The 16,365-nt window shown below is 51.8% G+C and overlaps 1 protein-coding gene across 1 annotated transcript in view; it reads right to left on the reverse strand.

The window, feature by feature from the left end:
• The window catches only part of LOC138491092 (zinc finger protein 436-like), a 209,233-nt gene that overhangs the window by 51,506 nt on the left and 141,362 nt on the right, over positions 1–16,365 (reverse strand). The window contains exon 2 of the mRNA XM_069617403.1: positions 9,347–9,484. Coding sequence (XP_069473504.1) covers positions 9,347–9,484 — 138 coding nt within the window. The remainder of the gene's footprint in view (positions 1–9,346; positions 9,485–16,365) is intronic.

Genomic DNA, 16,365 nt, shown 5'->3' on the forward strand with positions numbered 1-16,365 from the left:
GTAACAGGGAGTACGAACTAGAAACGCTGTGAAGTAAATTGCGTGTGAACCGACAAGAAGAACAGAATTCACCCACTCGCTCTCCACGAAAACCACGTACAAGGAAATGACGTCCTACACGTACCTTTTGAACCGGCCCACACGTCCAACGTCACTTCCCTATCCTCCAATTACATGAGCTGACACTCAGACGTGCAGTCCTTGGACGTGTGACATGCACCCGTGCTCAGGGACACGCCCGCGCGCGCACGTCACAGACGCGCTTACGCGCTAAGGCCCTTTTGTCCAATGAAATCGCGTACGCGTGCAGACGCGCTTACGCGCTAAGGGCCTTTCCTCGAATTACACGCTGACGTGCAAGATTTTCACATGCCAAATCACTCCGTATCAAGCTGGCCATGCGTAAGCACACAGAAGACCACGCTCCTGCCCAGAAGGCCGAATCACTGCCCCCCAGAGCCCCGAGCACGCTCCCACCTGCCATCTCTGCTGCCTGACTGCCTGCTGCCCACCTGCCCTGCTATTTGCTGCCTGCACATCAGCCAGGGGTGCAGTTGCTGTGACCACCCCTGCTGGAACCGAAGACTCCCGACTGGAGTACCATCTCGCTCCACAGCCCAGCCCCAGGACCTAGTTGCCCACCCACTCCTGCCTCTGGGGTTGCCATGTCGGGCACCACACCATCTGGCACTACTGGCAACCCCCAGCCAGAGAGGCAGAGGGCCACCAGCTTCACTGCCACTGAAGTTGGTGTCCTGGTGGAGCAAGTCCTGGGGCAGTATGATGCCCTCTACGGAAGTTCGCGCAGCCGACAAGGAAGGACGGACCCGGATCTGGACGGACATCGTGACTGCCATCAACGCGGAGGGGGTGGCAGTCCGCCTATTCCATCATGTGAAGAAGCGCTGGGAGGACTTCAGGTCCAGGACCCTCAGCAAGGCCCGGCACCTCTTGAAGGCAGCGGATGCTAAGGGGCGCCAGGGCCACCTGTCGGAAGATCAGATGAGGGTCCTGGAACGCATATCCCCAGCGCTCCACGTCCAGGTCCTTGGGAGGCAGACCCGTCTGGAGTCGAGCGGTAAGTGTACATGCATACTGATTGTATGCTGTGCGTGTGGTGGTGTGCCAGTAGTGTGCAGGTTGCACATGTGGTTTTGTCGGGCCATGTATGTACAGGGCCGTGAGGCTGACAAATGCAAGGCCTCTCATGTGTGACACATGGATGGTGCATGTGTGTGTGAGCTTGCATGCAAAATGCTGATGTGTGGGCACACATGTTTGGATGACTGTATATATAAGTTGGGATGGTTGTGGTGTCACACATGGATGTTGGTTCCAGCTGCATGTGTCTGCACCGTGTGCATGTGTGTGTATTTGACAAGGGTGCAACAGTGATGCAACATGGATGCCTGGGACACTGATATGTAGGAGACTGATTGCCAGATGTCACATGGGTGCAAATCTCATTACTGCGACAGTTGTAGGAGGTGTACACATGCATGTGAGTGTGGTGGCGTGTGTGCGTATCTAGTGCACTCCTTGTGTTTCATGTGATGTCAGGCCCACCTTTGGCTGTTCATGCTGTTGTATGTGTATGGATGGTGCTGGCTGTTGCAATAAGGCTGTGGAATAGCTCGTGTGTGTGTTGACATGCCATGTGTGTTGGGGATTGTGATGCCATGTCTGAAGATTGACACTGCAACTCATGTGCAACTGTCATGTGTGTATCAGTCCATTGTACAGTGCCCTGATGCCTGTCTCCTATCTCTCCCTGTCTGCAGCGTCAACTGATGAAGAGGGCGGAGAGGGTGCTGTGGAGCACAGCGGCGGGGATCACACCACCAGCCGGAGACGCAAGGCCCGGCTCCCCCCCCACGTTGTCATCTCGCCAGGGAGTGAGGAGTCCGGTGCCGTGTCCCAGGCCGCAGCTGCCGAGGGAAGGTCCAAGAGGCGGAGGTCGGAGTTGGACTCCTCGGCAGCAGAAGGGGCAGCTGAGACCCCACAGGGTCAGACGGCGGAAGATGGCACGGAGTCATCCAGGTTGGTGGGGGGTTTGGTGGAGGAGGAGGCCGTGCAAGGGACAGAGATGGGGTCTGGAGGTGGGGATCCCACTGGTGCTAGTGGTGCAGTGCAGGACCAGGGACAGGAGGCAGCACAGGCCGCCGCAGAGGTGCCTGTGTGTAATCCTGTCCCCGATCCTGTGTCTGCATCATCTTGCACCAGCAGGGATGCCTACGTCCAGACCCGTTTTCAGGGAGGGGATCCACTTACGTCAACTGGCCTTCCTGTCCCTGCGGACCTGGCTATCCGGGACCGGGTTGAGCCTGTCCTGAGTGTGGTGGCGACGCGTCAACGGGCCATGCGAGGTGACCTGCGGGCTTTTCATGAGGAGACTGCAGGTCATCTCGTATGGCTCGTTGACCACGTCAGCATACTGGGACAGATCGCCCAGGCCGAATTCCTCTGTTTACTTGAACTTGCTACGACCCCCTCCTCACCTGAACCCCCTATGCGCCAGTCATCCTCTGTGCCATCTTCCCACCCACGTGTCACCTGGGTGCCCTTTGGAGCTGCCTCTGACTGTGCGGCCAGGCTGGTGGAGGACACATCCCTGCCACAGTCTGGAGTCAGACGTCCAGCAGGGGTGGCCACCACAACAACTGCACCCCAGCTGGAGGAGGATGTGCAGGCAGCAGGAGCCAGGGCACAGGCAGCGGCACAGCAGCAGCAGCAACAAGATGGGAGCCATGATGGCTCGGGGCCTTCATCATCGGAGGGCCTGGCATCGGCCGGAGGGCAGGAGGATCCAGGACGGGAAGTGTCTTCCGTGTGGCAGCGGTTGGGCCAGCGCATAGATGTGGAGCGGCAGCGGGCGGAAGAGGCACGGCTCACGATGGTCAGGGCGGAGAACTCCATGCGGAGGGCCCTGAGGCGGGCCGAGTGCCTAAAGGGGATTCGCAGGGAGTTGGAGGAGAACATGCAAACCCTCGGGGCCATGGAAGAGGGCTGCCTCCAGGACATTGAGCAGGAATTCGATGATGCCCTGGCCCGGAACATCCACGAGTGAGCCGTCGGACTAGCCCGCTGCCCTTGTAAATAGTTCTTTAGTGTTAAGTTTCCTTTCTGTTTTAATTTGTTTTGGGGCGCTTGGACAATGCCCCACCTTTTTGTATGTAGTTTTTCATTAGGTAGGGTTTTTGTAGGTTTCCTTTCAATGGTTGGGCTCATGGACCCTGGATTTTGAATTTGTATATAGTTGAAGACTGGATTTCACTTCATTTATTTTATTTTTGGTTTCCATGGATCAATGGATGGGTCATATTCTTTTCTATTTGGATTTGGTTGGACGGACAAACTCTTTGGACCCATTTGCTTTTGGAATGATTTGGATTTTGGTTTCACTCATTTATTTTGTTTATTTTGGACTTGCTGCTTTTCATTCATCATTTGAATTTTTGTGGTATTTTGTTTTATCCATTTTGTTGATTGGTGAATACACTTTTTTTTTATATACTTTACTGATGTGGTCTTATATCATTTGTTTTGTGCATGTCACAATTTTGATCTTTTCACAGTCATGAGTCACCATTGCGTGGGTCAGAGGGACATTGATTCATGGCCATGCTGGTTATGTATCACATCATGACTTTCGTATTTCAATGTGGGGTGTTTGGACTGGTGTGGGATTTGGGTGGCCATGAGGGGCATGGGTCTGGAGTGTGATGACCTGTCGGGGGGGACATGTGTGGGGGCCTGCTGGCAGGTGCCCCGCACTGCTGGGGGGTGGGGGTGCAGGGGGACATGAGTGGGGGCCTGCTGGCAGGTGCCCCTGGCTGCTGGGGGGTGGGGGTGCAGGGGGACATGAGTGGGGGCCTGCTGGCAGGTGCCCCTGACTGCTGGGGGGTGGGGGTGCAGGGGGACATGAGTGGGGACCTGCTGGCAGGTGCCCCTGACTGCTGGGGGGTGGGGGTGCAGGGGGACATGAGTGGGACATGAGTGGGGGCCTGCTGGCAGGTGCCCCGCACTGCTGGGGGGTGGGGGTGCAGGGGGACATGAGTGGGGGCCTGCTGGCAGGTGCCCCTGGCTGCTGAGGGGTGGGGGTGCAGGGGGACATGAGTGGGGGCCTGCTGGCAGGTGCCCCTGGCTGCTGGGAGGTTGGGGTGCAGGGGGACATGAGTGGAACATGGGTGGGGGCCTGCTGGCAGGTGCCCCTGACTGCTGGGGGGTGGGGGTGCAGGGGGACATGAGTGGGGGCCTACTGGCAGGTGCCCTGCACTGCTGGGGGGTGGGGTTGCAGGGGGACATGGGTTGGTGACCAGTAGTGCAAGGTGACATGTGGCTTTGCTGGGGGGCATGCCCATGGTGGATGGGCTGCCTGCGGGACATGACCAGGGGTGCAGGGTAGTCCCCTGTGGTGTGGGCTGCCTGCAGGGGCCGTGGAGGGTGTAGAGGGAACACCTGGGAGGACCCACACTGCCAATTCACGTGTGGGACTCCCCGGCACCCCTGAAATACATGTACCCAGCCCATTCGCATGTGAAACTTCCTGCGCACCCCTGAAATACACGTACCCAGCCCATTCGCGTGTGAAACTTCCCACGTACCCCTGAAATACACGTACCCAGCCCATTCGCGTGTGAAACTTCCCGCGCACCCCTGAAATACACGTACCCAGCCCATTCGCGTGTGAAACTTCCCGCGCACCCCTGAAATACATGTACCCAGCCCATTCGCGTGTAAAACTTCCCGCGCACCCCTGAAATACACGTACCCAGCCCATTCGCATGTAAAATTTCACGCGCACCCCTGAAATACACGTACCCAGCCCATTCGCGTGTGAAACTTCGCGCGCACCCCTGAAATACACGTACCCAGTCCATTCGCGTGTGAAACTTCCTGCGCACCCCTGAAATACACGTACCCAGCCCATTTGCGTGTGAAACTTCCCGCGCACCCCTGAAATACACGTACCCAGCCCATTTGCGTGTAAAACTTTGCGCGCACCCCTGAAATACACGTAACCAGGTCATTCGCGTGTGAAACTTCCCGCGCACCCCTGAAATACACGTACCCAGCCCATTTGCGTGTGAAACTTCCTGCGCACCCCTGAAATACACGTACCCAGCCCATTCGCGTGTAAGTAAAACTTCCCGCGCACCTCTGAAATACACGTACCCAGCCCATTCGCGTGTGAGACTTCACACGAACCCCAGGAATACACGTACTCAGCCCATTCACGTGTAAAACTTCCCGCGCACCCCTGAAATACACGTACCCAGCCCATTCGCGTGTGAAACTTCACGCGAACCCCAGGAATACACGTACCCAGCCCGTTCGCATGTGAAACTTCACGCGAACCCCAGGAATACACGTACACCACTCGCACAGGGCCTATCGCGTGTGAAACTTCCCGCGCACCCCTGAAATACACGTACCCCGCTCCAACAGGGCCCTTTCGCGTGTGAAACTTCCCGCGCACCCCAGGAATACACGTACCCCGCTCCAACAGGGCCCTTTCGCGTGTGAAACTTCCAGCGCACCCCAGGAATACACGTACCCGGCCCATTCGCGTGTAATACTTTGCGCGCACCCCTGAAATACACGTACTCAGCCCATTCGCGTGTGAAACTTCCCGCGCACCCCTGAAATACACGTACCCAACCCATTTGCGTGTAAAACTTTTCGCGCACCCCTGAAATACACGTACCCAGCCCATTCGCGTGTGAAACTTCCCGCGCACCCCTGAAATACACGTACCCAGCCCATTCATGTGTGAAACTTCCCGCGCATCCCTGAAATACACATACCCAGCCCATTCGCGTGTAAAACTTCCTGTGCACCCCTGAAATACACGTACCCAGCCCATTTGCGTGTGAAACTTCACGTGAACCCCAGGAATACACGTACCCAGCCCATTTGCGTGTAAAACTTCCCACGCACCCCTGAAATACACGTACCCAGCCGATTCGCGTGTAAAACTTCCCGCGCACCCCTGAAATACACGTACCCAGCCCATTCGCGTGTGAAACTTCACGCGAACCCCAGGAATACACGTACCCAGCCCATTCGCGTGTGAAACTTCACGCGAACCCCAGGAATACACGTACACCACTCGCACAGGGCCTATCGCGTGTGAAACTTCCCGCGCACCCCTGAAATACACGTACCCAGGCCAATCGCGTGTGAAACTTCCCGCGCACCCCTGAAATACACGTACCCCACTCCAACAGGGCCCTTTCGCGTGTGAAACTTCCCGCGCACCCCAGGAATACACGTAGCCCGCTCCAACAGGGCCCTTTCGCGTGTGAAACTTCCGGCGCACCCCAGGAATACACGTACCCCGCTCCAACAGGGCCCTTTCGCGTGTGGAAGTTACCGCAAAACCTGTAATACACGTTCCCCGCTTGGCGTTTGCTGTTTGGCAGTCCGGTAAACTGGTCCAGGGTTGGCGCAGACCTTTGCGCTGGATTGGGGATTTTGATGGCTTTTCCTTGCGCGAGGGCGGTCTTGGGGGCGTAACTGGTGCTGCTGCAGGGTCGCTGCGCCACTCTGTGCCACGGCTTGTTTTGGAGGCTAAAATCCATGAATAAGCTGTGCGCTGAAATGGATTTTATCGCACGCGGCTGGCGCAGTCTATCGCACGGGAACACTGTGCGCCAGCCGCCTGCGCCACTTTTGTGCGAATTTCCATGAATTACCCTGTAAGGCTTTTAATAGGAGATTTTACAGATGATTTATGAAGGTAAAATAGTGCCAGCGTCTTATTTATGGATTGGAAATACATTATGATTTGTTTCATTTTTATTTTGCGTATATTGAAGGCCTGCTCTGGAAAGGAATCCTACCACTACTTCAATCAATTCCTATGGCCGCTGTTCAATATGAATCGGGAATGGTTTCCTTGAATATGAGAATCATCTGGAAACGGCTATTTGTCTGTAAAAAGTTAGCAGACCCTCCGCTGGATTCTCGATATGAAATTTGTAAAGCTAGAGGGAAGAATTTGAATAATTCTTATCTAAAGAGATGTGCTGGAAAATTGAGTGAAAGGGGCTTTGATCTACATCTCTATAAAAAGAATCTATGGAGAAGTGATTGGTGCAGTGCGTGCGATGATTTGGGACAAAATTACAAATTATCTGAATTACTAAAGAGCCAGAGAAAGTTACGGGAGGTTGCTCCTTACCTTGTTAGATTTCCTAACTGGAAATTTGGGAATGCGATTTTGCGTTTCCGGTTTAAATCTGCTGCCCATGCGAGAGATTGGAAATCTGTGGGTGAGACCAGATTGTGACAATATGTCGATATTGTGGGAACAGAATCGAAGCATTTGGTAATTTACTGTGAGTTCCTAAGAAATCATTGCAGGATCTGCCGCAAAGGTTTTGTGGAAGACTGTAGAATCTCTCCTGGTAATTGTTTACGGGATATTGTGTTTTTCTCCACTGCATTTACCCTAATGAAGGCATTATTTCAATGTTTTAAGAGAATCCGGTTAATATAGATGAGGTGTAGTGTATATTCCTCTGTGTTGTATTTGTGGTCGGTGTTCATAGTGATCCTCCCACTGGCCTCTTTTATGGCTTCTTGGAAATAATCTCCTAATCAATCTGTGACAATTTCACTAATGAAATCTTAATGCACGTTCTTCTATTTGGCCCCAAACACTCCAGGCCTAGAGACCTAAGTGGTTGTTCCCTGCTTTTATAAGTTGAGGTTGAGGGGTTGTAATTCTTCGCTGTTAATGTGTCAGCTTACTGTCCCCACAACCTCCCACCGCTCCCCTTTTTTACACAGTTTTTTAAAGGGACATGCCTTTGTATCTATTATGGATGTTTTAAATAATAAAGAAAGAAAAAGAATGAATGCAACCCTTTGCACCTGTGTAGAATTCAAGAGTGCTGTAAGAACCAGTCTGAAATGCTTTGAATTTTACTGACTGTGAAATGTAAAGGGTAAACGTTCTTCTAGTTAATCTTTAATTTTTTTATTTTTTTTTACTTTATATGGTTTACATAAACCTTTAAAAAAAAAGAACATGATTAAACCACCTCCACATCTTGTTACATCACAAGTCTTGTCAGTGACTCTGTCTAAGTTGGAGTCCTAGGTCACTTCAATAGATGTAAGTTTATGTGTAAACAGTTTCTGTTTCAAGTTTTCTGTCCGCAAGATGATTTTTGGATTTTCTACTAGAGTTGCTAGCGTGATGTCATGTTCTTCCAAGACTTCCAGATATTGCCTGTTCCACATAAAAAGGACAGTGTGTTCATTAACCTTACTTAAGTTGTGTAGTATTTCAAACTGTAAGGTGGGTATGGATGTAATGGTTTTTCTAAAAAGACATCTTTAATGCATTTCCTGATGGGTGATCTGTTTGGCAATAACGGCCTGATCTGCCTTGCCCTGAAGAGACATACTTCCCTCAAATTCCATCTGAATCCTTTGCCTAATACAGAAGGGATGGTCGCTATGTGCATTCCTGGAGATAAACAGACGCTTCTTTTGTATTAATGGGGGAGGGAGAAGCGGAGGGAGCAGAGCCAAGAAGAAGTGATGAGTAGAGGAAGGAGTGCAGAGAGGACTGAGTAGCGAGAGGGGAAGTAGTAGAGGATGCGGAGGAATGAGTAGAGAGAGGAGCTGTGGGGAGAAAAACAAGTAGAGAGGAAGGAGTAGAGGAAAGAGAAACACACAGGTAGAGGGAGGAACATCAGAGGAAAAGGGAAGGGAAGTAGGACAACAACTATCAGAAAGGAGAGGAAGAGGCCAGAAGGTTGAACAATAAAGGAGAAAGAAAGGAGAGTGAGTGGTAGAGGAAAAAGAGGCAAAAGGAGATCAGGAGAGAGGCCTGGGCTAGGGGAGTACTCCTCAGCTTGTGGTAACAGGTGACAGCAGAGGCCAAAGCTAAGCCAGATTCCAGAACATAAACGCTGTGTTCTCTATGGCAGCCTAAGTTGGAGTGGCAGGAGGGCAAAAGCGCTGATGCCAACTTTGCATGATGTGTTTGATACCGGAATCCCATCGGATGGACCAAGGCGGGACACTATGAAACCCCAGAGGCTGCGAGTGGCTGTCCACGACCTAAAGGGGGCGAGGGAAGGACGGAAGACCACCTCCCTGATGACAGTGAAGGCGATCATTGGTTTGGCCATTTCCAATCCCACCACTCTTGCTTCAATCAAACCCAAGAATTAAATCAGTAGACAACCTCATGTTGGTCTTAAGACATCTGTTCATCCCTCAAAGGGACAGTAGCCAGAAAATACCAAGTCCAGGCTGTTCAGAATGTTATTATTATGGCTAACAACAATCTGCTACCACATAACTACTCAAAGAAAACACACACCCGGATCCAGTATAACCAGCCTTGCCAAAATACTGCCACCGAGCTCCAGGTGGGACACCGAGCTGGGGTGTCTGAGCTGGACACAGTCGCCTGGGCCTCCTGGTGCTTCCTTCTCACTTGTAGGGGGGCCTTTAACTCCTGCATTGGAAAAATAAACAAATAAGATCCTTTAGTTCCTTATAAGAGCTGCTGGTGTTACAGTTCTGCAGGTTTCTAGAACCTGATGATGGCGTCCAGCCAACACAACACCCGAGAATCGGTCTCAAAAGCAATCAGGGCCAAACTGACTGTTAGAAATAAAATACCACGGCAGCCTGGACCCACCATTAAAGATTTACAAAGAACAACTTGTACATGATTTGCAAGGAATCCACCCGCCCCCGAAACACTGTATGTCTGTCATGTCCTACACCCAGTAAGTGTGGGCAGTGTGCGGACCCCCAGTGAATGCAGGAAGCGGGGGGCTGCTCAATGAGATCAGGAAACCCCAGTGAGTGCAGGAACCCTGGTGATGGAAGCCAACCTCAGTTAATGCAAACACCGTCACACCTGTGTGTAGCCCCTCTGGGCAGGCACCCCCAGTGGGCAGGCAATGCCAGCGGGTGCAGGACAAGCACCCCTGTTCTGTATGGTAATCCAGTGACTAAATGAACTTCTACAAAATGCATGCACACCCAGTGAGGTCAGGCTCCCTTAGGGACTGCAGGGATCCATAGGGAAGCCAATGACCTCTAGTGAGTGCAAGTAACCCTCGTCCAGTACAGGAAACCCCTCAGTGCAGGCATCCCCAGGGAATCTAGGGACCTCTAGTGAGTGCACGGAACCCTCAACCAGTACAGGAAACCCTGCGTGCAAGCATCCCCAGGGAACCTAGTGACCTCTTGTGAGTGCAAGTAACCCTTGTCCAGTGCAGGAAACCCCCTCAGTGCAGGCATCCCCAGGGAACCTAGGGACCTCTAGTGAGTGCATGTAACCCCCATCCAGTACAGGAAACTCCTGAGGGCAGACATTCCCAGGGAACCCAGGGACGTTTAGTGAGTGCACGTAATCCTCATCCGTTACAGGAAACCCCCTGAGTGCAGGCATCCCCGGGAACATAGGGACCTCTAGTGAGTGCAATTAACCCTCATCCAGGACAGGAAACCCCCTGTGTGCAGGCATCCCCAGGGAACCTAGGGACCTCTAGTGAGTGCACGTAACCCTCATCCAGTACAGGAAACCCCCTGAGTGCAGGCATCCCCAGGGAACCCAGGGATCTCTAGTGAGTGCACATATGCCTCATCGAGTACAGGAAACCTCCCAAGGGCTGGCATCCCAGGGAACCCAGGGACCTCTAGTGAGTGCACGTAAACCTCATCCAGTACAGGAAACCCCCTTTGTCACCCCGGTTGGGACGGGTATGCCCAGACGTGGGTCCCGTGCCTGCTGGGCCTAGAGACCCAAGCTACTCCTCACTGATGAGGCCCAACAGGGCCGAAACATGTCTGGGGATGCTTGTGGTCTCGTGCAGAAGGGATGTGACCTAGCAGTTCGGGCTGGACTGCTCCTTTTGGTGTGGGACCAAGCCTGATTTGCATATGGTCTTTCCCCTTCTGTAATGGCTTGGCAGGTGAAGAACGATGGTCTAGAGGATTGCCCAGAGCAATGCCAGTGGTTAATATTCATTCTAAACCTTCCAGCCATCACCTCTTTGTTTTTGCCAGGTGTTAGGCAGAAACCTGTGCAGTTCCCTCTAGGACCACTGCAAAAGATTTAAGACTACAGGTGTTTGGCAGTAAACCCACTTGGTAGCAGTCTGTACCACACAGATTTACCTGGTAGCTGTGGCTGAGCAGTCAGACTTCCTTCAAGAAGAGTTAGGCAGTATACAGAGCATACAGAATAGGTACAGAGGCACAGTAGCACAAGCAAACACTGACCAGAGCTTGTGTAAAAGTATATAATTATTTATTTAAAAGACACACTTGTAAAATTACACTAGCACAGAAAAAGGTAAGTAAATTCAAAACACAGTCCTAATTACTATATGTACATCCCTAGTTATTTGTTGGACAAGTCTTAGTTAACACCACTTATTTCCAGACAGAGGTGAGCGCTTAACGTTAGATGGCACTCGAACAAATTGTTTAAAAAGGGAGGGAAAGGCAGAATTAAGAAAGCAATATAGCAAAACACTTTTCAGAAAACCACAGTAAGTATTGGAGAAGGCAGTCTATTGAGGAGCAAGGAAGTTCAGTGCCAGGCCCACTTTAGGGAGAGCCAGGCCAAATATGCCCAAGATCACACAAAGTCCCAAAGTCTCCAAAGTCTTTACAGGTGAGTAGAAAAGTTCTGTTAAGCTTAGAAAAGTTTAGTTAGGGTGTCCCAGGCTAACCCAGGTTCGAGAGCCGAGGGCTAAATCTACCCCGTACAATCGGTGGCAAGGGAAGCCGGGCAGAACACGGTACCTTCAAAATGGAAAGGATCCTCCAGCGGTGGCAGTTGTTCCTGGCAGTGGGTGCAAGTTGTGGCGTCGTCCAGAGGAAGAGAAGATCTCGACGTGGAGGAAGGCTGAAGGTCGTTGCACTACCAGGGAAGAAACCAGCCGTGGAGTTTTCCGGTTAAAAGGATGTTACCCCTCTTTCGCGGTAGAGGTAAAAAGTGGTATTCCGGTTGCCGGGGTGCTTGACACAGGCAAGGCGGCCACGAGATGCTCCAGGGAGGCGAAAGGAAGGGAAAAACTGGTTGTCCCCACCAGTCAAGGGAAGAAGACTCTCCGGACTGGAGATCTCCTCTGTCGTTGGGAAGTGGTGAGACGGTTCCGCAGGGCTCCACCGGTGGTGTCGTCGTGGCAGGTCAGCTCAGCTTCTCCCTCTTCGGCTTCTTAGGTCCTGTGGCGACTTCTCAAGTTCCAGTCCCCAAAGCCCTGCTTTTATGCAGCAAACCCCCATTCACCAGTCCTAGCTGTCACTCAAACATGCTAAGTGGTGAGCCGGGGGGCTCACCACTGGGCCAATCACACAAGAGTGCGACTTGAGTTGCCAAGGCAACTCAGTCCACGGTGCCTAAATCCCCCTCCCACACATCCTGTAGACCCAGACACAGTGGCACCACTTTGGAGGGCTTCTGTGCAGAAGCCCGCCAAAAGTGGAACAAAGGCTCGACTCGGGTTCAGGGTTACTGAAGTGAACCCAGACGCCATTTTGGCGGCGAGTTCTGGCAAAAAACCAGTGAATTAATATTAAATAAATAAACCGGCGGTATCTTTAACATTGCACCAAAAAGTGGTGCATTAAAATCAATGGGAAATCCCCATTGGGAAATATTCCGGTGGAATATTTCCGTGGTATCCACTGCCACCAGCCAGAAACTCGGCGAGGGGGGACGGGACAGTACCCCCTCGACAAACAGACCCAGGGGCAATCTAATTGCCCCTACCAGTACTTCCACAGTATGATGGTTTGTACTGGTTCTGTTCACAATTTAAGACTAGTAAACTCAATGGTGACTTTACATGCCCAGGGAGACAGTAGTCAGTCCCAGGGTATGGAGTCTATGTTTCGGGGTCACTATGACACCCCTATGTTACTGCACTGGGGTGCTGTGTAACACACATACAAAAACCCATGATAGCCTATGGGGAAAAATACCCCATAGCCCATAAGCACATAGCAAGTCACAGGAATACACTCAAATCATGTCCAAGAGTGAGGGTAAAAGAGTCCCACTCTTGGCAGGAGAAGAAAATAAACCCCAAAAATCCAGCAAAGCTGCTGGGGGACTCACTAGGTTAGGAAATTCAGCCTAAACAGAGAATTCTCCCTAACACCAGGCAACCCCCTGAGTGCAGAAATCCCCAGCGAACCTAGAGACCTCTAGTGAGTGCATGTAACCCTCATCCAGTATAGGAAACCTAGTGAGTGCAGAAATTCCCAGTGACCCTGGGGACCTCTAGTGAGTGCACGTAACCCTCATCCAGTACAGGTAACACCCTGAGTGCAGGCATCCCCAGGGAACCTAGCGACCTCTAGTGAGTGCACGTAATCCTCATCCAGTACAGGAGACCCCTGAGTGCAGGCATCCCCAGGGAACCTAGACACCCCTAGTGAGTGCAGGTAAACCTCATCCAGCACAGTAACCCCCCTGAATGCAGGCATCCCCAGGGAACCTAGGACCTTGAGTAAGTGCACATAACCCTCATCCAGTTCAGGAAACCCCCTGAGTGCATGCATCCCCAGGGCACCTAGGGACCTCTAGTGAGTGCACGTAACCCTCATCCAGTACAGGAAACCCCCTGAGTGCAGGCATCCCCAGGGAACCTAGGGACCTCTAGTGAGTGCACGTAACCCTCATCCAGTACAGGAAACTCCCTGAGTGCAGGCATCCCCAGGGAACCTAGGGACCTCTAGTGAGTGCACGTAACCGTCATCCAGTACAGGAAACCCCTGAGTGCAGGCATCCCCAGGAAACCTATGGACCCCTAGTGAGTGCACGTAACCGTCATCCAGCACAGGAAACTCCCTGAGTGCAGGCATCCGCAGGGAACCTAGCTGTCAGTCTAGGTAAAATTGAACACCCTTCATTCTGGTGTAACAAATGTATTTTGGTGGCCGAAGGCCAAACCGCCTTATGCGCAGAACAAGAGAAATATACAATGCTATGCTTGACCAATGTGCGGCCATTTTATATAGCAAGAATCGCCATTTTTGTTCTCTTAACCATTGCTTATTTGCTTCTCTGTTCCCACTGCTGCCAGCTTACGATTCTTGCGGTTTCTGCTTACTTTTCTTATATTATAGCTCATTGTTGTCTATGCATGAAGGGGCAAGGTTGCGAGGCTGGAGAATTCGCTGAAACCCTTCGCCCGCAGCCCAGGGAGGAATGCCCACACTCCTTCCCCGTAGCCTTGAAGAAGGGCCGCGGAGCATTGCTTATCATGACCCAGCTGCCAGCCAGTCTCGTTGGGCACAGTTAAATACTAGAAAAAGGCAGCAAGAGGCCTGAATTACAGACTTCTTACGGCCCCCCCCCTCGCAGCAGCCCATAGAGCGTGTCGGCTCCCAGGACACGAATAGAAACTCACAGATAGGCAGGCCTGGAAGTAGCTAGAATGAACACAAGCACAATGTTCTGATCAACAGCAGAAATGTGTCTCCATGCTTGCCGAGTTGCACATTTGTTGCAACATTGTTGCTAATTATTATTAGAATAGATGTTTGTAGATGTCATACAAGCTGCACTGTCCATCATCACACTAAGTTCAAAGCAACCCAGAAAGGGGCGGTAAATAAACGCATCACAACTGATTGTATGAAGTGCATTTTGTATATATGTAACTGATGTATGTTGATCGCTCTCTTGCATCCCTCGAGGTCTAGAGAGATACAAGTCGTGAGACCGAGTTGGCCAACTGAGTTCTTTTATCTGCAATAAACCCTAGCATTGGGATTTCAACCTCATGTCTGGTGTATCTTTTCGCGTTTGGTGATTTGCCTTGTTTCCATAACGCAAGGGACCCCTAGGGGCCCCTATCAAGATGGCGCCCGAATAGGGACTCTCCCCCACTTGCCCCATCGTGTATGTTGTAACGGAGTAAAGGCGGAGAACGACGAGGACGGGACGACCAAGCCGGGATCAAGAGGTGTACGGGGGCCCCTGTAGAAGTGAGGAGAGAGTCCTTCCACAGATCTGCACACACCTGATCCCTGATCGGCGTACCGGGCCAGAGGGCAAAGGAGGCGAGGTTCCCGAAACGAGGCAGAAGCCAGAGAAACGCAGACACGACGTCATAGGTTGCGTCAGAATATAGACGGTTCGTGTCCAAGAGGACAACTTGATATATAAGGTGAGTCATTCCCCGATTCGACAAAAAAAAACCTGGTGTTTGGTTGAGAGTTGTTTTTGCAAAAACAAACGTCCAGAAGCTAAGTTAATTAACCGGAGGGGAAGGTTAAGAAACATGCCTGGAGTACTGTCCACGTTAGCAGTTTTTTTCCGCTGCGGTAGACAGACCTTGGAAAATGGCCAAAGTGCACCGCCTAGGGGAACGCCGGCGTGGGAGATGTATGAAAAATATGGTGTGGATGTAATAATGTTCTGTGAAATTTGGCATAGGCAAACTAGAAAGCAGAAGGAAAATCAGTGGCCGATTTTTGGTAGTTTTCAGATCGAAAGAATAGCTAACTTGGAAAAGGTGTTGATAAGAAAACGAGCGCACCCTGCAGCATTTGAAACAATACAAAATTGGAGACAGGAAGCAATGCTCCAGCTTAGAAGTCGAGAGAAGCATGCGCACAAATATAAATCAAGGAATGGGGGAGGAGAGGAGGACGCGGGGGATATGGGGAAAGAGAAATGGGCGGCGAGTATGAGTGGGGATATGAGCAGATGAACGTAGAAAGGATATACCCCAGGCAGGAATTGCGAGTAGTAGATGATTTAATAGAGCACTTGTTAACTCAAGTAGGTCAGAGTTCAAAACCAAGACCGAGATTGAGTGTAGCATTGCCAGTGATGGTTGTTCAAACTCCCACAGTGGCGCAAGCTCCCCCTCCTACAGCCCAAGCGCGAGCTCCAGTAGCCCGAGCGCGAACTCACCGTCCTGCAGCCCAAGCCCCTCCCTAAGCTCAAACCCTCCGACAGCCGCGGACGACGCGCGCAACATTTCCCATTAATGAACAAGGCCCGGAACAGACACCTCTAATGCCCCTTGTCCCGTCTGCACCTCCCACCCCAGACACGGATTCGGCACTGTCCATCCCTCGCGGTGTTGATGCCGAAACTGGGGAGGCGAGAGGTGGGGCTGAAGAAGTTAGATATGAACGGCTAACTCGCAGCACGATCAGCAAAAAAAGAAGGGTGGAATTTCAGCGTGAGGCAGAAATGTATATAGATGGGAATGACGAGACGGCAGCATTGGCCTCAATACATGGTTACCAAAGGGACAGCGAAAGACAGGTAGTGTTGGAATGTATGGGTGAATATTTGGTGACAGGATGGAAACAGTTACTTGGGAAAGCACCGCCTCAGCGATTGCTGGA

This window comes from Ambystoma mexicanum, chromosome 10 (assembly GCF_040938575.1).
Source record: "Ambystoma mexicanum isolate Mex_15411 chromosome 10, UKY_AmexF1_1, whole genome shotgun sequence".
Taxonomy (NCBI): Eukaryota; Metazoa; Chordata; class Amphibia; order Caudata; family Ambystomatidae; genus Ambystoma; species Ambystoma mexicanum.